General features: G+C 39.5%; 1 protein-coding gene across 18 annotated transcripts in view; it reads left to right on the top strand.

Annotated features, from left to right (window-relative positions):
- Nucleotides 1-27,532, top strand: part of RP1 (RP1 axonemal microtubule associated) — a 449,795-nt gene that overhangs the window by 324,851 nt on the left and 97,412 nt on the right. For 15 of the 18 annotated variants that reach the window (XM_070481272.1, XM_070481271.1, XM_070481268.1 and 12 more), the window contains 4 exons: nucleotides 298-449; nucleotides 3,576-3,730; nucleotides 13,931-13,989; nucleotides 14,311-14,355. In XM_070481272.1, coding sequence (XP_070337373.1) covers nucleotides 298-449; nucleotides 3,576-3,730; nucleotides 13,931-13,989; nucleotides 14,311-14,355 — 411 coding nt within the window. The remainder of the gene's footprint in view (nucleotides 1-297; nucleotides 450-3,575; nucleotides 3,731-13,930; nucleotides 13,990-14,310; nucleotides 14,356-27,532) is intronic. The other 3 variants (XM_070481256.1, XM_070481267.1, XM_070481270.1) reach the window with 3 other exon arrangements.

The raw sequence follows: 27,532 nt of genomic DNA, 5'->3' as shown, positions 1-27,532 counted from the left end.
ATACACAGAAGCATAAAAAATCTCCTATGTAATCTCCTCCTTTTTAAAAAATCTTTATTTCTCTTTCTGAAAAAGCTCTAACCCTCAGGGAAATTGTTCATGGTGTAAAAATGCCCATTTATAACTAAAATTAGTAATTGAAAGATCAAAAATCCCTCAGTAGATACAGACAGTCTAGGTTAGAGGAATTCTCATGTAATGTTTTTTACTGTAGCCTGACCCATGGGTCTGGATTCTATTTGTATGAATTCCCAGGTAATAGCTTTCCTCTTGTTTCTCTCCCCTTTGCTTTGCTAGTAGTGAGATACCATGTTGATGTTCATACTGGACAATTGAAGCAAGCAGAAACGGAGTCTGAAGTTTCCCTATGTCTCTTTGGGGAGAGGGGAGACTCTGGTCTTAGACTGCTGTACAAATCTAACATGCCAGTAAAATTTCAAAGAGGACAGGTGAGGCTGCACAAACAACTTTGCCACGTTCTTTAGCAATCTCTCTGAAGGTGACCATGTATGATTGAAAATTGAAAAGTGCTTGACACCCTTCAAGTGTTCCTTTTAGGTTGTTTTTAACACAAGTTTTCCTGACCTGACTTCCTAATGTGCTTGGTTTTAGAAGCTGTTCTTGACAGAAAAATGGGGCACACTATACTAGCAATGAATAATAAAACAAAGAAAAAGTCATTAAAAATTAGTGATAGTGTAAGAAAAAGAAAAAAATGAGTTGAAATGATATCAGGGAAAAATATATATGAATATGCTCTGTTGGGACTGAAAGGTACAAAGCATTACTGTTTTAAAAGGAGAGGTCATAGAAAGGACATTATAGTGTACCTCACATAATAACACAGTAACCTTTCTTTAAAACATCTTGAATGGAGCCAACTGTATTATTTTCACACCTTAAATCCCTTCACTGTTCCCTTTTGTCCTTTACATGTAGGCATGACTCTTTCTATATATTAGATGTTTGAGGAGTTACAGTGAGATATGTAATCAACCCAGTTAATTTTTAATGTTATTTTGTTGTATATGGAAAGTACTATTTGGGGGTTTGAAATTAAGAATAGAGATTATGTAACCCATGGATATATTTTTAAAAAAGAAGACTCCCAAACCAGTTTGAGAGTGCTATTTCTTAAATTTTTCTGTAGTTGTAGATCATGAAATACTTTGAAACATCAGAGCTCTTAAATCTCACCTAAGCCTTTTTTTGGTCACTGTGGATTACGCAGAAGTTTTCATCACAGTGAATAGGAAAGCTAGATCTGCTTTGGATGAGAGAAAAAACAAAATTAGGCCTAATTTTTCCTGCCATAGTGAATTATTAATTTTGGACAAAAACAAACTTTAGGATACTATGATATTATTCTTAATATTATCCAAGTTATCAGTGAAGTTATCCTTTAAAGAATCTACGTAGGTTTCCATCAGTCCTAGACTCCTTCACCTTACCACTTTGTGATATGTGGTAAAGGCTCCATCTCTCCTGGCCTCCTGCTAGTTGGTCTGCCAGTGTGCAACATCATGTGATGTTACAGGCTAAGATTTTGCAAGTCATCTTCATGATTAATATTCTTCAGTTCATCACTGTGTATAGCGTTTACCAGAGAGTGGGGAGGATGTATTATGGATTGAAATTAAAATTGAATAGGAAGTATAATTGCAATCAGTGTATAAATAAGAGTAAAAATATGGGTTTGGTGGTATGTTTTGAAGTTTAGAATCAGAGATATAAAAGTGTCTCTGTTCCTTGGTTTATTTTAGATTTCACATTTTTCTGTTATCTTCCTCAATGCATAGAATGTAATGGAAATGCTGAATGATTTCAAGAGTTTGCAGTTGAGAAACTGTGGGAACAATCTTTTTATTTTATTACAGAATGATTTCACAGCAGCCACAACTCACATCATTAGCCACTGATTGGGCTGGTTGTTGTTATTTTCTCTACAAAGTGTCCAGAGGTGTAATCAAAAGGCAGCAACATACATAATAGACCTAGTTTAATTCTATCTTCAAAACTAAAGTTACTTTAAGAAACAAGAAGAAATCGGAAAGCTGATCCAGGCAATCGTTCTGGACCTTGAAGTATCGTAGTTTAGATTTGCTCCAAAGCAAACCATAAGACAAAGACTAGGGTATAGGAAATTTATCCGGGAGGTGATCCCAGTGAGTTCCTTTGAAGTGAAGGAGAGGGGAAAGTGAGGCAGCAAAGGGAGAAAAGCCAATATTGTGACATTAATGAGCTGGTTACTAGTGGGACTCCTTCTTGCTAGAGACCTTCAGAACAGCCCTCAAAACTGTCCCACAAGGGGAAGCCCTCAGGCAAAGAAGCAGTGAGACAGAGAGGACTGAGAAAGAAAGCTGTTAGCATGCCTAAACTATCTACCAAAGCAGCACATATACTCAGAAATGGAGCTAGAGGACAGGGGGTGATGTGTATCATGAAATGTCCCGTGTAAAGTCACACTGGGAATGCAAGATAGTGACAATGAGACTAACCAGGCACTCCTGAGAACATGCGCAATCATAAGCTGGTTTACAGAAATATCATCATTGGATTACTGATGATTTCGGTTTTGTCTAAACAAGAGAAGATTTCTATCCACAAAGTGGAACCAACAGTTGTCACACAGGTACCAAATGTCAAACTGAAGTTTAACCTGGTAACAATGTAGTCAGCCATTAAGACAACCTATCCCATATGGGAAATACAAACAATACTGGATTTGCATTTTTATGGCAAAGTAGGGTAACAGTGGCTAACAGTCAACTGTCATTTCTGGGAATGTCTCAGACTTAATCAAATTTATGATGCTTTCCTCAGATGATTTTGGGGTGGTTATTCTCAACAACAATCTATGAGGAGGTAATGTATGAAGGAATTCTTTTTATTCCAACCAGTATAGCGTTATCTTTCGGTCCTACATCTCTTGGGAAATGTCAGTGAGTTTTTGACATGACAAAGTGACTCTTTAGAAATGAAGATTCTAGGATGCTCTTTCACAACAAACCCAAGAGTGTGCTCTATGTTATTTACAGAGGAAGGTATAGGAGAGAGTTTATTGAAGAAACAACGGAAGGAAGGGAGAGAGGGAGGGAGGGAGGAAGGAGAGTAGGAGAGAAGGAGAGAGAGAAAGAGAAAATTTGTTCCTATATGCCTTAAACTATATCAGCATTCATGGAAACTAAGTGTGCTGCGTATTAGGCCACACGGTTGTCAACCAACCACCTAATAAACTGCATCACAGGGGCAGGAATCTAAGCAAGAGAAAAACCACAAACTGGAAGCCTTTGTATTAGGGTTTTTTATTTGTTACACTGAATACTACTCCAATGGAGAAAATAAAACTGCAAGAGAGGAAGAAACACAGCCAGAAATATATTTTTAATAGATAAAAAAATAATTTGATTATTTTTCTTTCCTTATTATACTTTTTGATGCTAATTGTAGTAACATTATCTGTTTTAAAGTATTGTGCTGCTTCTGGTAGTCCTTGGGCTATTATGATTGCCTGTATTTGTCATGTGCTGGACTCAAGTTATTTCTGTGGGGTTTTTCTCTGTCTCCTGCCCCAGATTGATACATTTCAAGTAGAAGCAGTGTCGCTTGGAAAACTGCAGAAGGTGCTGTTGCGCTGCGAGGCCAGTGACAAATCACAGTACTGGTATTGTGAAAAGGTTGTGGTCAGAGAATCTGGTACTACATCTGAGTCCACCTTCACCTGTGAAAGGTAGTGCTGGTCTCTATGGTACTTCTAGAGTGTGTGGTGCAATGTGGATGATGCTGTGTGTGTATGAATGTGTGCATATGTGTTTTAAGTGCATGGATTTCCACATCATGCATCATTCATTGATTGTTTAAGTAAAAAATCTATTGCTAAACATTGTTAGGAAATCTTATCTTATAATTTCTTATTATTGAAATGTGCTTTATGTCACAAAAAGACTAAAAGTTTAAAACTTGAAATTATTATTTACATTGTGAGAATATTTGTTTAAATGTTGGTTTCTTTACATTACTAAAATTGTAGTGTCATAACAATTTTATAAGGGAATTAAGGAAGGAGAATTTTAGAGTGATCTCCGAATAGAACATAAAAAAGACAAGATTGAAATCTAGATAACTTGGGCCTTCCCTTGAGCTCCATAAGGATAAATCTGGGAAGCAACTTCTTCCATTTCTAACCTGGCCCTATTGCCTTAGGTTTAAGCCTTGCTCCTTGCTGAGTCCTGCTGTCTCATGAAAACTTCTAGCTTCAGCTAGCTAGGCATTGATGCTTATTGTTGCTTGGTCTCCCTGTCACAGGGAAGAAGATAGTTCCCAGACTCATGAATGAAATTGAATATAAACAGGTTTCTGCAAGAAAACCCAATCTATCGCAGACATGGAGTGATAAAATTTGGGGTCTAGTTTGAAATTTTGAATCTTCAATATAGGGGTTGCCCTATAGCCTTCTTTCCAAATTGAAAATCAACAGGAAATAAGGCAAAAAATACAGGCAAAAACAAGGGCATTGGAAAATTCAAGGGTACAGATTTGGAGGTGCCAAAACAATTGCAACTTTAATTACTAAGCCAAAAGTGGAGCAAAAAATAATAAGTCAATTCAACAAAAAGTGCTAAAAGTATGCCACTAATAGCTGTGAACACCAAAGGTGGCTGGAGGGGACTGTAGCTGAAAAGGAGCAATGAGAGCCACCGTAGGCTCGCCTTCTTTTTTGCCTTTTTAGTCATAGCATTCAGTCAATTCCTTTACCAGAGTGCCTGTTTAATTCATCCCTTCTTTTCTGTTATCATTGTCCTTGTTTCATCAAGCCTTGATTATTGCAGTAGTCTTCTAATTGTCTTGATTCTTCTCCAGTCTACCCTGCCTACCACTTCCAACTAATGAAACTCTGATAGTTACTAGCATCATTCTGACTTTAGCTTTTCTTCCATCATTTTTCCTTTGCTCTATTTTGAATTTTATTCTTTAGTACTTTATTATATGGTTTTGTCCCAAAAATTTTCAATTATGTGGGGGTGAGGGGAAATAATGTTCCTAAGGCAGTATTTTAATTATATCATCCTTCTGTTCAAAAATCTTCCTTAATCTCCGTTGCCTACCAAAAAACAAAACAAAACAAAAAACTTCATCTTTCCATTCAAGGCTTTATACCACCTGACTCCATTTTTTAAAAATAACTGTCCTCTTTCAAGATCTTAGTGAAATTAGACCGCCTATCATGACCTGAACAAGTTCTGTTCCATTTGCTTCTGGCCCTGGGAGTGTTCTATTCTTCATGTAGGAATGCCCTTTACTCTACTCTCCCTGTCACAGTCCTGTCCGTCCTTTAAGTTCCCATTCAAATTCTCCTGAAGTAATCAGCAAATGGTGCTGAAGAAGACTGGGCATCACTTCCCAGCCTGCTCCCACCCACACTACACGGGCATCTTAGGGACTGAGGGGTAGCTGTATTTTATACCCCACATCAGAAGAGCTAGGGAGTGATTCATCTAGGATTTTCTTCTTATGTTCTGATTTTCTTTGTCACATTAATTCAGTTGATTTCTTTTAAATGTGAAGTCTCCTGGGGATCATTTAGGTTTATTCATCACCCAGTTCATGCCAGCACACACATACCATGCCATTGGTGCTGCCCTCACCACCATTACCCCCACTGCCTCCACCAGTCACCTCCTGCATTACCATAGCTCATGTCTGTACTATGCTAACATGGCCTTGTCTGGAAGGAAGACACATAAGTGATAGCTTAATTTAGTTTCAATGGATTGTAGCTAAAAAAATTTTAATTACATAATTTGTTAAACAACCAAAAGTAATACAATAGATATACACCATGCTGATGTAACAAGCTGATATTTGATCTTCTACACATAGTAGTTCCCGAAGAAATAGTAGCCAATGCTCATTCACACAGTACCCTGATGAAGAAAGTAAGCTGTAAAAATCATTCCTCCCTCTCTGTGGATATAGAGCGATGAGGCAGACCCTACTTCCTTAATTCTGAAAGAAGCAGAAGAGTAGTGGCACCAGGAATAGAACTCAGGCAGAGCAGATTCCTTTCTACAACAGAAAAAGACTGCTCTGAAGCCACTTGTATTTGCTTCCGTGCTATCAGAGCCTTCTCTCTGCATGTGAAAGGTCAAGGACAACTTACGCTAAAGCAGGTGAGTTTGGGAAAGGAGGCCTGTGGCTGCACACAGGAGCCGAACAGACCTCTTTCTGAATTGCTTAGTCTCCTCTCAGACCCGGTGGGAGAACTAGCCAAGGTGGGGTGCTGGGTGCACTCATGGGTACTGAGTTCTGGGGTGCAGGCGGCAGAAATGCTCAGGTGCATACATCACAGAGGGGAAAAAGAAAGATAATCTCGGCCGTGCTCCTTGATGTTTCCTCATGGGACAGGAATTTACAGCACAGCTGAATTAGGACAGAGAGAAAGAGACCTCCAAGTGTTCCTTGCTTTTATAAGTTAAGGGGGAAAAATGCTTAGCTGAAATACAAAGCTTAGCTACAGAAGAGAATGCTTTTGTGCATCACAGATGCTTCCTGCAAGGATTCGCATCTCTTTTTCTTTTCTCTTGTTTCCCCTCTTCAGTTGAACACCCACATCCTTATGGTTTTATTTTATTTCTATACCTGAAGATTTTATTTTTCTGCCTTTTGTACATTTAATATAGATAAAGCATACAGCACTGAACTTCTACCATTTACACATAAGGTTTGGCTATTTAGGGTTTGGAGCAAAAAAAATTCTTTATTTGAATCAGGAAAACATTCAACTGACTGTGAAATGAAGTAAATATTCTTATTTACTATTTGCATTGGTTTCCTATGACTGCCGAAACAAATTAAGACAAACTTGGTGGGTTAACACAATAGCCATTTATTCTCCCACAGCTCTGGAGGCCAGCAGGCTGAAATTCAGGTATCAGGAGGGCCATGCTCCCTCTGGAACTCTGCGGAAGCATCTCTTATTGCCTCTTCTAGTGCTTCTGGGCTTTGGGGGTTACTGACAGTCCTGGATGTTCTTTGGTGAACAGCTGCATCATTCCAGTATCTGCCTCTGTTGTCACATGGCTGTTTTCCTTTTTATGTATGTGTCTTTGTACCACTTGTCCTCTTTATAAGGACACTAGTCATTAGCTATGGCTACCCTGCTCCAATATGACCTCGATTTAGTTAATTACATCTGCAAAGAGCTTGTTTCCAAATCAAAAGTCACGTTCTGAGGTTGTGAGTGGACATAAATTTTGGGGGACACTGTTTAATCCAGTATATTATTTGAGTGGATCCTACAATGTACTATCCACTGCAAAGTTTATTAGCATTACATTAGAGATCTCTAGACCTTTCTCTATGTTACCAAACTTGTTGTAGTATTGTGTATGTGTGTGTGTGTGACTTTAATAATGAAATCATTAAAAAGAAGTTAGTACCTACCTTTTAATAGAAACAATGCCATTTATGAATTTATTTGTTAACTCACTTGACCTAAGAGGGCCTAGGTTCACAGACAGTTAATAGCAGAGGTCTACAGCTTGAAGACAGGGAGGGCCAGGAACCTCTTGGTGTCGCATTCCCTTACTCTTGACTGGCTTAGGAAATGACATTGATGTGAGCTTGCAGGGGTAGGTTATTTGAAATAAAGGCCTACCTAGGGCAATTCTAAATAGAAGATTTGTGGATACAGGAATCAAAAAGTTAAATACAAATAAGTGATATTTTAAAAAACCATCTAACTTGACTTGACAAGGCAGAGCAGCATGACCAGCTTTATCCTCTCAACACCAAATCATGGGCAGATAGGTAAAGTGACCCTGAGGCATATTGCCCTAAGGAATAAGGACAAGATGCTGCACAGTGTTCCTGAGAGTTGATATTGCAGCTAACACTTTAAGTGTTCCAGCCTCATTTCTATTCAGGATTCTTTACTTTTTTTTTTTTTTTTTTGAGAAAAGTTGAGATCATTTCCTCTGTGTAAAAATAGAAGAAAAGAAGCCTTAAAAAAGGTCTCCACTATGGATAGAACAGACTATTAGTAAATCCTGGATTCTTTTTGTAGGTGGAATGCTATCTCCACTCCAGGCCTACGCTCACCATTTCATAAAGCTCAACAACTTCTTACTAATTGTTGAAAAGAGGGCCTGTTGCTCCGTTAAAATAATTGTGAGCCCTGCAGGCAGGTGAGGCAAGCATTGGAGCAGAGGAGAAGAAGGCCTTCCTCACACCCTTGGCATCATACCCTATGAAAATCATTGCAGCTGAAACTGGCCTTGGCCACACACTGGGGCTGTGGCCAGGCCAGGAGTCTGGCAGACTCAGTTCTTCTGTGCTCCTGGTCAGTCTTGTGTGCCATTCTCAACTGGTGCTGTCTAATCTGAGTTCACCTAACTCCTGATCCTCCTCTGGTACCTGGAGTCTAGTGGGCTTTCACTGGTATATTCACTGGTGAATTGACAAAAAGTGTGTCACCTCTGCCAGGGAGTCTTTTCTGAAGACTTCCTTAGGTTGGGCCAAATGTTGTCTCTGTATACCTTTACCAAATCACGTAATGTTAACTCGGCACTTACTATATTCAGTTATATGTGTGTGTTTATGTCTGTCCTACCTTTCCCAACTCTCAGAAGACTTTTCTCAAGGTCAAGCCGATGTCTTATATTTTTACTTTCAGCCCCTACCATGTTTCCTGGAATAGAATAGGTTAAAATTTCATGTGCATTCAGTTGAACCAAAGGGCATGTATTAATCAAGACACCATAAGCCCTAAGAGAAATCACGATAAATGAAAGATTTAAAATTACAACATGGACTCTAAAAGGTTTAAATATGTCTTAATCTCCCTAAGACATATATAAACCAAATTATCACTTAACATTCATTTTTAAGTATTAATACAATACCAAAGAGTGATTCTTAGAATTAGCACAGGAGTTTGAAAAAAAAGCCAAATGTCCCACTGGTATAGATTGTTAAGCAAAAGATGGTTTATTTGTCTCAGGATATATCAGTCTTGAAAAACTAAAGTTACTGGTTGATCAAGCACACTGGGGACTTCTCTATCTTCACTCTCTGGCAGAGAAAGGTACGTTTTCTACAGCTCCTGCTCTGTGGCTTCAAGCACCAGCAGGACTGCATCTTGATACAGAGATTCTTAAACAGAAGCAAGGCTGATAATCACCTCTCCACCGTTCTGTCATTATTATTCACAAAGCATTTTCCTTGCTTAACTGTTTTGTGCCAGCTCTGGTTGTTGTTCCAAGGAAATCACACAGGAAGGTCCATGCCATTAGAAGGTTGTAATCAAAGACCTTCAGTGTCCACAGGGCAAACCTACAGCAGAATGCAGTAGGTGCTTAGGAAGTGTGTGCTAAATTGGTGAATTTGTAAATAAATCATAAACTAAGCCATATACAGAGCAGGACTGAATATATCATTTGTGGAGAGGGTCAGGAAAAGAACCAGGGGCAGCCAGTTTTAACTGCGTCTTTCTTTTGCATAACTACAGTTGACAAGGGAACTTTTACACCTAAGCCAGCTATGTGTGAAGGTATTAGTTTGTGGTGCCAGGTTTAAAATGAATTTACCCCTCTTTCCTGACAATCAACTTTTCTAGGCCTCTCTTCCAATTCTCCCCAATGAAGTATGTCTTGCTCCCTTCTCTAGACATTCTCCAGGGACATTAATACTCTCTTACTTCATGTCACATTTTATTCTTTCCTCTGCTTATTGAAATCCTTATTGAAATGTCATTGTTTTAGAACATGTTTGTCTCATGTACTAAATGGTAAGCTTCTTAGGGATAGGGTCTTATACATTTGTTTTTATCATCCAGCATGGTTTCTTGTACCATGTAAGGACTTGGCTAGTATTACAAAAAAGGAAGGGAGGGAGAGAGGAAGGAACTAATAAAAAACACAATGGAATCCCAGGTTAGAAGAAACCTTAGAGGTCATACATGAGTTCCCTCCATAACATCCTCAGATGTGTCATTAAAAATTGTTTATGTGTGTGTTTATTTTCAAAATAATTCAGCCTATGTCCCAATGGTTTTATTTTCCCTTTCTGAGAAATAGGGAAAAATGATGAATAACATAGATAAGAAAGGATGTTGAAATTTTGATAAAGTACGGAAATGTAAAATACTATTTTTATAGGGAGAAGAGAATAATAAAAATTATCATGAGACAGTGAGCAATCATTTAACTTTACTGATTTTTTTTCCTGAAAGAGGCCACTATTAATCATTTCTTGCTATTCTGAGCATGTATTTGTGCTACTGCAGGTTTCTGTGCTTTTCTTTGTCAGTTTGAACCATTCCTTGGTGCGAAAGTGACAAGTAGTGATGGTGGGAAACTGACAGAATGAGGCGCAGGGATGAGTCTTGCTCATTTTTCGGGATGGGGGTGGAGACACAGAACCTTCTTATAAGCATTTAGTATTTCTTCTGCCATTCTCAATGTGAATGAGTGGTTGCCATATCTAAAATGTATCTCAGACAAAATCTAATCTATGTCATCTTTTTATGCCTCTTCCCCACCAAAAACAGCCCACATCTTTTAGGGCAAGATCACTCAAACACATTCCTTGATTGTCTACTTTAATCTTAAAAGACTAGAGAAAAATTTTTGTTGTTTCTGTATTTGTGTTTCCTGTTTAGCCTAGTGAAAGGGTGGTAATCTGGGGGTATTTAAGCTTGCTTTTGCTGGTGTGCGTAGTGTGTATGGTATTTTTGGGCAAGCAGGTTCCTCCTGCTTGCTTTTTGTTCCATTCCTTTAATGTCATCATGCTTCTCTCAAGCCATACTGCTCCAATACCCCCATCTGTTCACTGGCTTGGGGGAAATTTTCCTGTGCTGATGCAAAAACAAAGTTCACAATCCTCAACAACTAGCCCTGTCTAGTTCTCTCAGCTTCTTTTGCAGCACGTTATGGGACAGAAATTAAAGGATGGGTGTGGACACATGCCTAGGCAGATAGATATAGGCATATATACAGACAAAAACATGGGTGTGCTGCAAATAACTGTCACCTAGAGCAACTAAAATCTGTCTGGTTCTAGTCATTAGAAATGGCTCATGAGTAAAGATCTGATGGCTGTATAAAACTATTTTTTAAAAATTCCATAGAAATGTTGGCCACTGAAGGGAATTAAAAGCTAATAGACTCGATGATTTCAAGTTTTTAAGAAATCTGAACCTAGAGCAATCAATAGGGAACTATTTTTAATAGGTATCCACTACTCAAAAGTCTCTGACTTTCATGATCATAGCTTTGCTTTACTCCAGTATTTTCTGAAAAAAGAGAAATCATAGAAGAGACTTTCCATAAATGGACTAAACAAAGACAAGGCTAGAGTATGATATTTATATCAATCAATCTGTCGATAAAGCCTCGTTTGGTTGTAAGGATGAGAGATTCACTAAAGCTAATTTAGGAAAGGCATTTTCGAAGGTGACTCTTATGGAACCCAGCTTTAAGGCATAAAACTAGACATTATAAGTTAGAAAGTCATCAGAGAGCCAGTTACTCTCTGGATTTTCAAGGTGTCTCTTCATTGAAAATCTTCCTCCTTCTCTCTATAGACCAGCTTCTTCTGGAGGCTCTTCTCTCTCATATCTTTGGTTTGCAGCTAGCTTTGGGTTCCAGAGTACCAGCTGGCCTCAGCAATGCAGGTACTGCGACACCTCCATGTGCAGTGCCATCTGATCACAGTTTGTGTATCTCTTAGGTCAAAATATTAAGAGAGAACATCTGATTGACTAAGCCTGGGTTAGGTGTGCATCTCTGCTCCCATCAGCTAGGATAAGAGACAGATCTTCTGACACAAACATCACTATCCAAGGCCTACCTCTTCATGTCACATTTGAAAAGATGGGAGGACGGCAATCACCTCAAATATATTTGCTATAATGCCAACTATGTACGAAATAATGTGTGGGCAATGAGAAAATACAATAGTAACTGATATTTATTGACCGTTTGTCACAGGTAAGATGCCATGATAAACTTATATGTATTTAATCCGGTATCCTTATTGTGTAGGTACTGTTATCATCTATACTTTACAAATGAGGAAATCAAGGCTTAGAGAGATCAAGAACATGGGTCACTAACCAGTGTTGAAGCCAGACAGTCTGACTCCATGTGAAATCTAGGGCCTAGTTCTTAAACATAAAGCTGACCTCCTTTGTTCTGGCATGTAAAGAAAATTATAGAGATAACTGTCTAGCTTCAAAGATGGGATACATAAACGAAAAGAAAGCAAGATTGTATAATTAAGGGCTAAATAAATGCATAAAATAAATTACAGGTATTATTAGATTCCAGAGGAAGAAGGGAAAGAACACTGTGAGCTGAAGTAGTCAGAAGGAAATGGGATCTCTCATAGCTTTTGAAAAATGGAGAAATGAGTGGTCCTGGCAGAACAGTGTGAGCTCACAGTTCACCTTTATAGCCTACCTGTTAGCATCATCTGGTGATTTCAAGGCCAATGTGGTAGAGCGTGTCCCACAGCTCAATCTCTGAAGTCCTTGACATTCTCAGATCCAACGACTTCCCCTTCAGTAACCTCACGTGGGGCCCATTCTTCTGTGTCTTTTCCAGCAGCCTCCTGTACTTCAGCCAAGCTGAATCTCATCTCTGTATCTTTGCCAGTGCTATTCTCTTTCCCTACGGTGCCCTTCCTGACCTCTTGTTTGCCTGTCAAACATCTACTTACTGTCCAACCTTCAGCCCAAGTATTACCTCTTTGTTGAAATTTGTTTGTTCTTCATTCCTTTGTACTTCCCTATTCTTGTCATTCAGAGTTGGTCAGTCTCCTTTTCTACTCCCATGATATCTGTAAGTGTTTCTTACATCACCTGCAACACTTTCTACATTTATACCTTTACACATCTATTTCATTCTTTTGCACTGAAAGAATACTCCTTCAGCTCAGCTCCTTCTCTCTGTTGTTCTTCATGTATCCCTAATATCTACCAAAGTGCCTGGCACACAGAGGCACTTTCTAAATGCTTATTGAATGGATGGATGGACGGAAGGAGTGGAAATATGTTTGAATATGGGAAAACAATAGCTGTGGTCATTGTGGTATAATGATAACATTTATGTACTACTCAGTAGTTCATAGAATATTTTTATATGACTATTCATTTCAGCTTCACAACTGCTCGGTGAGGCAGGTAAATTAGTCAAAGAAACCAAGCTTCAAGAGGGTAATATCACAAAGCCAGTAAGTGGTAAAGTTGGTTTTCTGAGTTCTGCCTTGGCTTTTTCTGCAACAAGGAGCTTCTAACACAGACGTTTGGCTGGTTTTGACGAAAGCTGCTAGGATGAGCTATTACTCACCCTAAGCACATTTTCCAAAGTGTTAATATTTTCACCAAATTTTAAGGTAATATGATTCCTTTTGGAGACACTGAGGAAAAGACATTAAAGGAAGCTATGTGAAAGCAAAGCAGAGACCCTCATGGAGGATGTATTAAAATGGTGGAACTTATTTTTCTGTGCCAAATTTCCCTCAAAACCATGGGCAAACAGACTTTCTAGCTTAGCCCTGGTATCAGGCTCAAAGTCTTAGACATGTCCTGGCCTTTCTTACATCTTGGTGGGGGGGCGTGCTCTGCTGGAGCCCCAGTTATGTTTGCAGGTGTTAGTGGCTGAGGACTTATGTACCTGGAGAGGTGGATGGTTAGCAGGTTTAGCAATTTATATATTTTATTCCTAAAGCCACAGTTATGATAGCATTTTTACCGCAATGATGAGTACACAGTAGATTTGATTGCGTTTGACTTTATAAAAAGCTATTTTTATAGTTACCTTTTAAAGTCCAAAATTAATGCAGAGTCAAACTTACTGTAAAAATTAAGAAAAACAAAAATTAATTTTCTCTTCTTTTCTTCTCTCTTTTTTTTCTTTCTTTTTCTCAGATGGCTTCCCTTTATGTCTCAGGGAATAATTCATTCAGAAATCGAACTTTTTCTTCAAGGTGAGAATTAATGAAACCTCTAGTAGAAGAAAGTACAAGTTGATTTTGATACAACTGGACATCACGGAATATTCCTCAGTTTCCCCCAGAATGTCCCCTTTGATAGTTTACGCTTCACATCAGATTTATAGTTATTCCTCACAGTGAAAATAAAAGCATATGTAAAGATATGTCTTGGCAATGTTGTATGACCTACTGTAAGTTAAAAATCAACCTAAGGATTTGCTGCCATTGAAGAGTTAACACATACTTCTTTTTCTCCCAGTTATAATGTCATCAGACAGATCTATTATTAACTGCACTTCACTTTTATTTTTACAGAAATGCAAATAAATCATCAACCTAAAATACAAGAGGGAGCAAATGGTAAATGCTGTCACCACTTTTCATCTTTTAGTTATCTGAAATAATCTATTTCTGTTTCAAGATTACCTGCCTTGTACAATTTTTAGTATATTCTTATTGTGTTTAAACTATTGATTGAAAAATATTTAATGTGAATATAGAAACAGGCATTAAATTATTGTTTGATTTATGAAGAAACTAACAAGCAACTTTAGTCCCAAATGCTTTTTCCCTTCAATAGTTTAAATATATGGGGGAAATAAATATTTTCAAATGATTGATTTCTATTAATTGCACTATTTTGAAACTAATTTTGCATATTGGTTTCTCAGTTTTCTTTTTAAGTCTTTTGAAATTAGCTTTTTCTGTTAGATCCTCTTCAAATCAACCTGCAATTGTGTTGACCTCGAAAGGCTGTATCTTACAATAAGCCCTTAAGTAATAAAGCTTGAAATGACATTCTAAGTAGAAAAATTATCCACTAATTCCAGAAGTTGGTGGGGTATATATGAATAATATAGGCTAATAGTTTTTAAATGAAGGTTCTACTTAAGGATGAAAATGTTGAAAGTCCTTTGTTAATAATGTTAGCCATGTAATCAACATCAGTGACACCGAATATAATAAAGTTACATTATACAGCAGAGGAGTTTGCCTAGGATTTTGTTAGATATGTTTTATCAGTGTAATTTTGATTAAAATAAACTATTGTAAAATGTTTTCTTACAGTTAATTATTTCTGTGGTTTTAGTTTATTTTATTACCTCATTAAAATGTCACTTTTTTTATAGTATAAAATGTGGATTAATCACAGGCTTTAGTGTATGAGATAGTATCATTTGTCTGTGAATGGTCCTCTTACTGTATTTCATTTTTAAATTCTGAAGAAGGTGATCTTTACTATTTCTTGGGATATGATTCCAGAAATCCATTAGTAGTCTTATAGTTATATGAATAAGATAATTTATGGTATGGAAAGAACCTTGAGAAGTTAAGTAGTTTACTCTGATGAGGGAATGTTACATTGTGGTTAAAAGTGTTGAAGAGCAAATACAATTTGAAAGTATATGAAGCATGTTTATATAATTCATGCCTTTTTATGTAACTACAGTAGGAAGAAAGTAGACCAAGACGCTACTTCAGTTTAATGGTAGAAGGGGAAAAAAGGGTATCAACTGTGTTGATTTCATTTCATTTTGAGGTAATTAACAATAAATACAATTATGCGTCATCACTCACTTTGTGCCATTTTTAGTGAATTCCCACAATTATCTAAGATGTGTTTCTCAAACTTTGACACCTTATAAACATAAATATTGATAATTCATGCAGGTAAAAACATTTCTCATAGTAAAACTGCATTTCTGAGTTAAATTGAACTCAGTCATAAGAAAGTGTTTTTAATATACTTTGCTGAATTGAATTTCCTAACCATGATCAGTGCCTTTTGTATAATGCTCTTATAGCTAGCCACTATGCTAAACCTTCTTACTAATTCTAATAAATTTATATTAATTCCATAATAATAAATTCTGTAATAATAAATGCATTCAAATTAATTCTAATTCTGACAAATTTTCTCAAGATGCTTTTTGAATGATCTTGTGGAGTCAGCCATCATGTGTGAATAATGACACTCCTTTCTTGTCTGAGGATGCAGTCTAGGTCCTTGGTACAATGTTGAATAGAGGCAACAATGGTAATCTTAACAGTGAACACATAAGTATTTGCTCTGTAGAATCTAAGTGTTTTAGATATATTGGTTTGTTTAGTCCTCACAATAACCCATGAGGTAGATGGTATCACTATTCCATTTTACAGGTGAGGAAACTAAAGGACACAGAAGTTTTTTTTTTTAACTTGCCTGAAGTCATACAAGTGGATAATAGCAAATTTAAAATTTGAATCCAAATGGTTTGATTCCAAGAGTCTTTACCATTCTTGTTTTTTTTTTTTTTTTAAAGATTTTATTTTTTTCCTTTTTCTCCCCAAAGCCCCCCCGGTACGTAGTTGTGTATTCTTCGTTGTGGGTTCTTCTAGTTGTGGCATGTGGGACGCTGCCTCAGCGTGGTCTGATGAGCAGTGCCATGTCCGCACCCAGGATTCGAACTAACGAAACACTGGGCCGCCTGCAGCGGAACGCGCAAACTTAGCCACTCGGCCACGGGGCCAGCCCCTTTACCATTCTTGTTTTAAAGGAACTTCTTCCAAATGCCCCCAGTCATTAAGAATATGTGTGTTTATGTGTGTGTATATATCATCTATGTCTTTGGATTTATTTTGTGTTATCTTTTAAAATTTTTTGTGAGGAAGATTGGCCCTGAGCTAACATTTGTTGCTAATATTCCTCTTTTTGCTTGAGGAAGATTGTCGCTGAGCTAATATCTGTGCCAGTCTTTCTCTATTCTATATGGGATGCCACCACAGTGTGGCTTGAGAAGTGGTGCTAGGTCCATGCCAGGGGTCTGAACCTACGAACCCCCGGCCATCAAATCAGAGCATGGGAACTTAACCACTGTGCCACCAGGATGACCCCTGTGGGGTTATTTTTTTGATTTATTAGGCTATATTTTTAGATCTTTAGCTTTCAACCTAATTCCAGACCTAAGTGAAAGGGTATTTTTAACTGTCGAGGGAGATTACTATTGTTATCGTTATTATCTTTATTAATCTTGTTTCATCCAGAACCTTTGTGGAGACAGGTGGGTTTCTGCTAAGCTTCATTTGCTGACAATTTTTTGGATCCCAATTTTTTACTAAGGGTATAGCCCCTTTTGGCTTACTTCAAAAGTCTTGAGTCCAGCCTGTGTGGGCCATAGCCTCCCATTCTCCTGGCCTGGGGCATTGACATTTACCACAAACACAACTCTGGTCTTCTTGACTGCTGACCACTTACCACTCAGTTTCTGCTGATGGCTACTTCGTTATTATTATTATCACTGTTATTATTATTATTTGGCAGTGGGGGATTTTTCTTAACTTTCTTGGGAATGAAATAATATGCTAAAAAGATTTGGATTTTTTTTTTATTTGCAATTTATCCAAAATCTAGTGGTGTTATACTGAGAGGGCTTTAAAAATAATATCCCAGGAAACTGGCTCAGAAGTATCAGAAACTTGTCTTAAGTCAAGCAGTTACTAAATGAAAGAACTGGTACTGGAATTCAGCTCTTAACTATTATACAAACTGCTTCAGGTTAAATGACTCAGTCTCCTACATGCTCTCAAGGGTTTCTGACTTCAGGAACTGTAAAATTCTTGAAATACTTAGTCGTTTATTTACAGGCAATGCCCACTCTTTGTAGCATGATTATTAGAAAGTTGATGAATTATCTGTAGTAAAGATAATTAAAATACTTTCTCTCTCCTCTCAATTCTGTTTTCCATACATGTTCACTGGCCTCACTACCCAAATAGTGTCTGCTCTAGGAAAGAAACTGAAGTTTAATTATTATTAGTCTCAGCTAAACATAATTAAGAACATAAACTATGCTGTAACATCATCATGCATTTGGAGTCAAATGTAGATGGTTTTGGATTGCCCCCTGCTCTGATCATTTATGGCACAATTTTTTGTGGTTGTGTAGGTAATAATGACGTGACCACCTGAGCTCCCGTGTCAGAACCTTCTCTCTGTTTGTAGTCTCATTTCCTGGATAGGAAGACTCACTGTTGGTGCCTGTGAACCTGAGTGGGCTTTAAGGGGTCAGTCTCTCAGATAAGTTCCCATAATGTGTGCAGCTAAGATGCTAGAGAAACTGTGTCTGGGATTACCTCATCAGATCCAACAGAGGTAGCCTGAAACTGGATTAACAAATTCCAGTGGGGCTAAATGGGAAGAGAGAAGTCAATGTGTGGACAAGTTTGGAATCAAAAGGTAGAAGGTGAGCCTAGAGGAATTCTCAGCAGAGGCCAGATGTTGGCTGTAACTGAGTATTTGGTGCCCCAAATCTTTAGCATGTGTCTTCCAGGAGCAGTTAATTGAGCAACCAGGGAGACAATGCAGTACTCCCTGTGCCCTCTGCTTGTCTTTGCCTCATTTTCTCCCGACATTAACTACTCAGTGTTTGGATAGTCATTCTTGTTACAATGATTCTAGAACATTGGTTTACACCTTTTCCTGACTGAGACAAAATACCCATAATTCAACATAGTAATTGAATGGAATGGATTTGACACTAAAACAGTAATACTATGATCTCAGCATCTGCAGAATATCCAGCAGCTATGCAGAAACATTACCACAAAGAGCCTACTCTCAACCAACTTGAATTTAGAGATAATTTACAGAAAGCATAGTATGGTTTGGGGTGAAATAGGATTAATCAAGTGGTTCTTACTTAATCTGAGGCAAGGTTTCTCAATCTTGAGACTGTTGACATTTTGGGCTGGATAATTCTTTGTGGTTTGGGACTGTCAAATATATCAGGATGTTTAACAGCATCCCTGGTCTCTACCTACTAGATGCTAATAACACTCACCCCCCAGTCGTGACCACAAAAAAATGTCTCCAGGCATCACCAAATGTCCCCTGGTGGCAAAATCATTCCCAGTTGAGAACCACTAGAGAATAGTTGTTCTGTTGGAAAATGGGCTAAGAAATGTTGGGATGAGCAAGTCTGGAAAGACAGATATGACAGACTGTATTTGCTAAAAATGTCTGTAACTGCAACATTTCCTGTCCCATGTGCTCTTCCAGAATCTTGCCAATCCCCCATCAAAAGGCGAAATCAACCTGGGCAGAACTTTAAGACTGCCTGAATTAATACTATGCAGCAGAAGTTATGCTATATGACATTTCTGCTATATGCTAATAGGTCATAAAAAGTGATACTTACTGAAACAGGTTCATTTTTGCCTGTCACCCAGAAAGCCAAACACTGAGATGACAAGATTGCAGCAGAGAGAGTGTTTAAGCACAAGGCAGCCAACTGAGGAGAATGAGTCTCAAATCTGCCTCCCAAAAATGGGGACTCAGGGATATTTATGGGATAGAGGGGTAAGATGGTCTGAAATGTGGAGATAGATGATTGGAGGTGAGGAGAGGTGAGGTAATTGATGATCTGCACAAGCATAGTCAGACTTTATGCCTCTTCATAGGGCGCATGTTCACAAAATGGTGACATTAGCATGAGGTGAGGGTGGAGTTTTAGTCTCCTGACGTCAAAGATCACTTATGGGCATCTCCATGGGCCCAGTTGCTGGGTTGGTGGTCTTAACTAGCCTGAAGTGGATGAGGGGTTCTAATTCCTGAAAAATAGCTCAAACATGCATTACCATGTGACCCAGGTACCAGGGAGATGTTATCTATAGGAACCTCGTGGGAGTCAGAGAACATATTGCCTAAACAGCACAGTAACAATGGGTGGGTTAAACAGCTAAAAGCTATAATCAGTAATTATAAAAAGGGAAAAAAAAACTTTATTTACTAGCTACTTAATCATCAATGGCTAATTGTTTGCTCATTTCAATCCCCCCTATTCTTTGATCATTCTTTGTTCTTGAGGGATTCAGGGCGACAACCCATCTAGCTATTTCCTGCTGAATTGAGTCATAGATCTGGGTTATAGGAATGAAACTATTTAAACTATTTAGCACTCATTTGGAAATATTCTCTTGTTCCCAGCTTCAGATTGACATTTTTCATTATTAGAATTTTTGTACCTTGCTCAATAGTTTTGGGACAACATCTAAAGGCACATTTTATAATCAAGTATCCAACCAGAAGGATAAGAAGTATAGACAACCCAAATTTTAACAGTCCCTGAAAAATAGACCTAATCCCTTGAGGAATCCAAGAAAACCGTCCTGAAAACCAGCCTGGACCTGGTACCCCTGGGGATATGTGCTGTAGCGAGGTAGCTTGTTGTCTGATTTTCTCTATGTGAGTCTCAACCTCTGCTGAGGTGTTGATGTACATGCAACGTGATGAGTTAGCTATTGCCAACTCCTCCTTGTTTGGCTAGGGTATAGTCTAAAGCTATCCAATTGTCCAGAACAACCCTTGCCAATGAATCTAATGCTCTCTGTTGGGCTGCTATTGCCTATGCCGTTTCATTGGCAAGTATCCCCAAGGTGAGAGAGAGATTCCTTATCATGTGCTCATGGGCTGCAACACCCCACCAAGGCAACGAAATTCACCCAAAGAAATATTTGGCACCATTCTCTTGGAAGCCAGGCAGGTAATTGTTATCATCACCTGACATGGACCTCTTAGTTCCAGAAAAAAGTTTAAAAGAACTGGTCCAATGTTGGGGCTCTCCTGCTCTGTATATAGATAAAGGTGTCGTTAGGTAACCCAAAAGACAGTACCCCTGTATTAGCCAAGTAGCCAAGCAATTGTAGGTCCAACTCTGATGATCAAACTCACATACAAAAACATAGCCAGAAGGGACACATACTGTCTGGATTCCTGGCATAAGCATTTGGACTTTTGTGTTATTTAGCCATAAGGCTCTTACTTCTTTAGAGCACTCACAGAAACTTTCCCTTGAAATTATGGAAAGATTTGAATTCATTCATACCATTTGAAGGATGTTTAGCCATGTAAAATAAGCTGTCACCATGGATTTTTACATATAGGTTATGCGGGAGTGAGGACGCAGTGGCTTCACTCTATATCTTAGTTTTTTGGTGGGCCTGAATAATTATGGTTAGTGTTTGGATGCCAGTAAAGTTTGTTACAGGGATTACTAAAGGGTCCTGATGTTCATGTACTGAGTGAACTTTCTAATGATATATCCAATATTTAGTAAGGTTCCCAGCTTTTGCCAAAGATTGTGAGATTCCCACAAGTGAATTGTCCTTCCAACAATAAACAAGGATGAAATAATTGATCAGGGAAAAGATGAAGCCATATCTTAATGAGACCATGATTGTCAGAGGAGTACTTCTAAAAGATTAGCAACAGGCTGTACAGTTACTTAACTGGCACTTGCAAAGAAAATGGTTCAACCCTCGTAGCATGCCAGTGAATGCACAGCTGGTCTATGAGACATAGAAAAGTATCACAAAGAGAACAGTTATCAAAACAAGTGTGGCTAGGATGTAAGAACCCCAGTTGGCTGTGGATGTCTCTCTCATGACTTCTTCCTTTTCCTGAAAAGTAACTTTAGGTCACTTAGAGGTTCACAAGAATAGAGGCAGGTAGTAAGGAGAAGTCAGTATCTGAAGTATAGAATGAGCCAAGGTCAGGACGATCTTGGCTACGATGTTTTTCCAGGCTATGATTCCCATTTCCCATGATGTTCTGGTAGATGGGACGTGGTGGGTCTGATGATTCTCTTGGGACCAGCTTGATTCGAGTGTGGTGGATCCACAGCTTAATTCTATTCAGTGTTCTTGAGGAATGGGTTACCAGCAGCACTTCAAAGTGCCCAGTCCAGTGCAGGTGGAGTTGGTGCTCTGGATGCTTGTTTCTCCAGAACTTTAATAAGACCCAGTCTCCAGGACATAGGTGATTTACAAGAACATCTGTGGGATACGTTAACCTGCTAGAGGCAAACTGCAGTTAGAGTAGCTCCCAAAGACTATACATACCTGACAGTGTCTAGTTTTTCAATCTGAGTTCCCTCCGGATCGCCCAAGCCATATTTAAAATATAGGAAGGGTCTCCCATGTAACATTTCATAGGGTCTCAATTGGAGCTTGCTTCTACTGGCTACCCTCACCCAGAAGAGGGCAACTGGCAAGACCTCGTCCCAAGTTAAATTAGTCTCTTGGCAAATTTCAGCTAAAGTCTTTTTAAGGGTGAGATTCATCTTTTCTGTTTTGCTAGTAGACGGCGGCCACCAAGAAGCATGTAGTTTCTAGTGAATATTCAGGGCACCGGATACCTCCTGTGTAATCCTTGCTATGAAAGCCCCACTGTTGTCACTCTGAATAGACATTGGTAATCTAAACCTCAGAATTACTTCTTTTAATAAGGCTTTAACCACTTCAGAAGCCTTTTCAGATCAGCAGGGAAAGGCTTCTACCCAGCCAGCAAACATGTCCATGAACACCAGTAAATACGTGAAATTCCCGGCAGGCTCTTGGCATTATTGTGAAGTCAATCTGCCAATCTTCCCCAGCTCTGGTGCCTCTGAATTGGACTCGCTTTAATACTGGTGGTGGGGGGGTCCCATCTTCAGGTTATCTTTGGCACATGTCATACATTTTTGAACCATCTTTTGAATGGTCCTTTGCCTATTTGGTCCTGTAATAAATTTGCCTATAATAAATTTCTGCATCCATTGGAGGATGGCATGCCTCCCATAGTGGGTGCTCTGATGTATACGACTTATTACATCTTCCATAAGATGTTCAGGGACAAGGATTATTCCTTGCCTATTATAAATCCACCCTTCTTTGCTGTACCTATAATCCACATCCTGAGAATAGGCAGGACCAAGTTAAATCCCCATTCATTGGCCCTTTCTAAGTCTTCAGGAGAGTATTGGGAGTGGCATTTTTTAATCCACTTCAGGAATCAGGGCCATCATCAGGGACCTGGGTACTTTTGTTCTGGTGGCTAGTTTCACAGCCTGATCTGCCCGATTACTCCCTTGGGTAGTTAGACAGTCCAATTCCTGGTGTCCTGGACAGTAGACAATGGACACTGCTTTTGGTTCCAGGACAGCTTCTAGTAAGCCTAAAATTTCCTTAGCATATTTAATCTCCCTTTTCCCTGAAGTCAATAATCCTCTTTCAAGATGGCTTCATGGGCATAGATCACTGAAAAAGCAAACTTGGAATCGGTAAAAGTGGTTGTGCTCTTGTCCTTACCTGAATGGAGGGCTCTCATCAGAGCTATATAAGTTCTGCTTTTTGCACAGAGGTATCTGGTGGCAGGGCTTCTGCTTCCAGAGTCTTTTGATGGGTTACTACCACATATTCAGCTCAGCGTTGTCCTTGTTCCATGAAGCTCCTCCTATCTGTGAACATCTCAAGGTTTGGGTTTTCCAGGGGCAGGTCTGTCAGATCAGGATGGCTGAAATAAACTTGTTCCATTGTCTGAATACAATCATATACACATTCTTCAGCACTAGTGGGAAGAAGAGTGGCTGGATTTAAGAAGAGACTGCTTGCAGAATGATGTTAGGATTGTTGAGCAGTATGGCTTGATACTTGCCTAGGCTCCCGGAGTTGAGTGAGTATCCCTCCTTTTGTTCCAAAAGAGCAAGTACATTGGGGCCTGCCTGGTGGCACAGCGGTTAGGTTCATGTGCTCCGCTTTGGCGGCCAGGGCTCTCCTGCTCGGATCCTGAGCGTAGACCTATGCACCGTTTACCAAGCCATGCTGTGGTAGGCGTCCCACATATTAAATAGAGGAAGATGGGCACAGATGTTAGCTCAGGGCCAGTCTTCCTCAGCAAAATGGGGAGGATTGGAGGAGGATGTTAGCTCAGGGCTAATCTTCCTCAGAAAAATAACAACAAACAAAAGAGGAAGTACACTGTGAGGAGTGTGCACAACGGTAGGCTGATCCAAAGTAAACTTTTCTCCCTACTGTAAGAAGTCACAGATGGCTGCTACCCCTCTCAGGCAGACAGGCCATCCTTTAGTCACCATATCCAACTGTTTCAAGAAATAGTTAATAGGCCTTCTTATGTTACTCAAATTCTGGGTTAGTACCCCGAGGCTAACTCCTTGCCTTTCATTTACAAACAGGTCAAATGGCTTTCTTTCTAATGTCTGGGAGGCCTACAGCAGGTGCAGTAAACAGCTTCTCTTTAATAGTTTGGAAGGCTTTATGAAAGTCTCCAGTCCAATTAGGGGGTTCATTGTTTCCACCCTTGAGAGCCTTATAGAGGGGCTTGGCTAGCAGTCCAAAATTAGGGATCCAGATACTGCAGAATCCCACGATGCCCAGGAGTCCTTGTGATTGTCTCCTAGTAGTGGGCACTGCCACCCTAGTCAGTGCTTCTCTCCTGTCAGGGAGTAGGTTTCTTTGCACCTGTGACAGTTCAAAACCCAGATACTTAACAGACAGCTGTGAGATCTGGGCCTTTTTCTTGGAGAACTTGTAGCCTCACTTGGCTAAGAAATTTAGAGTCAGAATCATGTTCTGGTCTGAAGTCTCTTTGGTCTTACCAGCAGTCAGGATATCATCCACTTATTGGAGAAGAGCTCCTTCTTTTAATTGAAGACTTCTCAAATCTCTGGTTAAGATTTCTCCAAAGATAGTGGGAGTGTTTTCAAAGCCCTGAGGAAGGACAGTCCAACAATACTGTTGTTTGGCTCCAGTCTCGGGATCCTCCCATTGGAAAGCAAATAGCTCCTAAGAGTCAGAACTCAAGGGTATACAAAGAAATGCATCTTTGAGGTCCAGAACTGTAAACTAACTGAAGTCTCCAGACAAGGTGGTAAGCAAGGACTAAAGGTTGGGCACCACCAGATGGATATCTTCCGTGATCTGGTTAATTGCCCTTTAAGTCTTGCACAAAGCGATATTCCTGTGTGCCAGGCTTTTGCACTGGTAAAACTGGTGTTATATGGGGACTGGCAAGGGTGGATGAGGTCATATTTGAGAGAAAGTCAGTCAATAGAGGTTGAATACCTCACCTAGCATGTTCCTTTAATGGGTACTGCCTCAAATTTGGAATTTTTGACTTGGGATGAATTTTAACATGTATAGGCACCACAGTCTTTGCCTGTCCCGGCCTCCCATCTGCCCATACATCCGATCTTACCTCTTGTAAGATTTCTTCTGGGATCTCTATTGGAGGCTCCCCAGTTTGTTCTAAGTGCCCCTTGGAGGGCACAAGCCTCTTCAGGTGGTACCTTTAATGTCCATTCATCCAGGTGCAAAGGTTACTCTGGTGCTTAATTTGCTCAGCAAATCTCATCCCAGCAATGGAACAGGACACTCAGACGTGTACAAGAAACTATGTTTTAAGTACATTTTTCCACTGTAGAGGTTCTAGAAATTACATTTTCAAGGTTTCTCCTGAGACCCCCATCACTACCATTGTTTTTTCAGAGTTTAGAAAGCTGAACATTCAAAACTGAGTAAGTAGCCCCCATATAATCAGAAAGTCCAAAAGTTGGGGGCTGGCCCCATGGCCAAGTGGTTAACTTTGTGTACTCTGCTGCGGCAGCCGAGGGTTTTGCTGGTTTGGATCCTGGGTGTGGACATGGCACCTCTCATAAGGCCATGCTGAGGCGGCATCCCACATACCACAACTAGAAGGACCCACAACTAAAAATACACAACTATGTACTGGGGGGCTTTGAGGAGAAAAAGGAAAAGTAAAATCTTCAAAAAAATAAAAAGAAAGTCCAAAAGTCTGTTTCCCACTGTCATAGTCAGCCGGAGCTCCACAAGGGAAATTGTGGCAGTCAGTGAGGTCAGAATGAGCCCCTGTGCCCTGTGATTCTTCATCACTATCAGTGACCTGAGGCATTTGGGGCACTACATGTTGCCCATCCTCTTCAAGAGTTTCATTTAGTCTGGAGCATTCCTCTTTCCAATGACCCTCCTTCTTACATTGGGCACATTGGTGGGGTCCTGCAATAGGGTGTCCCTTGCAAATTGAAGCTAGGGGCCCAGGAATACCTACCTTAGATTGGGTTCTTCTTTGTGGCAGAGCATGAAACAGTCCTTGAGTTAGTGCAGCTGCTAGCAGGGTAGCTTGTTTCATCCTCCATTGCTCCTTTCTTTCTTGAACCTGGTCTCTGTTATTGAAAACTTTGAAGGTAATCTCAACTAATTGTGACATCTGCATCCCTAGGGTCCCTTCTAATTTTTGCAGTTTTTTTTGTAAATATCTGGGGCACTCTAGTTGATAAAAGTCATATTTCCCATTTTTAAATTCTCTATTGCTTCTGGATCTATAGCTGTATATTGCCTTTATGCCTCAAAAATTCTTTCTAAAAATTCTGTGGGGTCTTCGTTAGGCTTTTGCTTTACTTCCTGTACTTGATTTAGGCTCCTTTGTTATGGGACTTCCTTTTCAAAACCCTGCTAAAATGCAGTCCCGATAATGTTCAAGTCTGGTTCTATCCCCTGCATTTACATTCCAGTTGGGGTCAGTTGTTGGCGCTGCTACAGCTGCCTCATCCCTCACAGGGTTGCCCAGGGTTTCTGTGTGTAGCTGATTTGCTTTCTCCCTAGTTTTTTCTAAAACCATCCGGCACTCAAGTGAGGAGTGTATTCAATAGGTTTTTTACATCTGCCCAACTCAGATTATGGGTAGCAAAAATTGATGAAAAAAGATTTTCCATTCTTTTTGGGCCATCTCTATAGGTAGGCATGTTATTCTTCCAGTTAAACAAGTACGAAGTTGAAAAGGGAGATGGACCCAAATAGTCCCATTAGCTGCCCAGTTGCAGAGTCTATACCTCCCATGAGGACTTGCCTTAACAGATACTGCCCTACCTGGGTTTGGGCAGCTCTCTGGCCAAATTGGGTACCCCTGGTGGGTATGAGAGGGGGAGACCATTCCTACATTTTGACCCTCAGAGACCAGGGGAGCCTAAGCCTGGGATTGTGGCTCAGGTGGTGGTGGCAGAGAAGGGACAGCACCACCATATGGGGGTGGAGGAGGAGCAGCTGGAGTATTCGATTGAATTATAAGTAAATCATCTTCCTTTTCATTAGAATCACTAGAATTAAGCAAAACAGGTTTATTTTAATCTGTCCCTCTTGTTGAACCAAAATCTTGCATCTCTACTATGTACATTTATGCTGGTATAACAATATCAAAAGACTGAACATAAAGTATTTCATCCCATTTCTCTTCCTGTTTATAAAACAGGTCTAATTGCAAGATTTTACTATAATTTAAGGATCCATTTTTCTCCAGAGTCTAAAGAATATTGTAGCCATGCAGGGTTACAAAAAAAAAAAAAAACCATCTTTTTCCTTTTCATGGACTCATAACTGAAAGTTGTCCAATTTTGAAGAATGCTGCCTAGGGGGCTGCAGGTGGGAATGAAATTAGTGTTACTCATTGTTTCAGAATTTAGACATGGCCAGTCAGAGTATACTTCTGCTGCAGCTAGATCTCAAAACCAAACCAAGCCAAGAGAACTTCTGTGAGCAGATCTCCTCATTCTTCCTTAATATTGGGCATCCCCAAAACCAAGACCATCACAATGAAGGCCAGACCAAAGCTTCGTTTTTTAGGAGTCACAGAGGTGTGTCCCCTGCCAGACCAAGGTTTCCTTTTTGGAAGTCAGACCAAAAGGAGGAAGAAATAAGAATCACTTCTACC

This window comes from Equus asinus, chromosome 12, assembly GCF_041296235.1.
Source record: "Equus asinus isolate D_3611 breed Donkey chromosome 12, EquAss-T2T_v2, whole genome shotgun sequence".
Taxonomy (NCBI): domain Eukaryota; kingdom Metazoa; phylum Chordata; class Mammalia; order Perissodactyla; family Equidae; genus Equus; species Equus asinus.
Note: the sequence above shows the minus strand (reverse complement) of the source record. Positions and strands in the feature narration are given on the sequence as shown.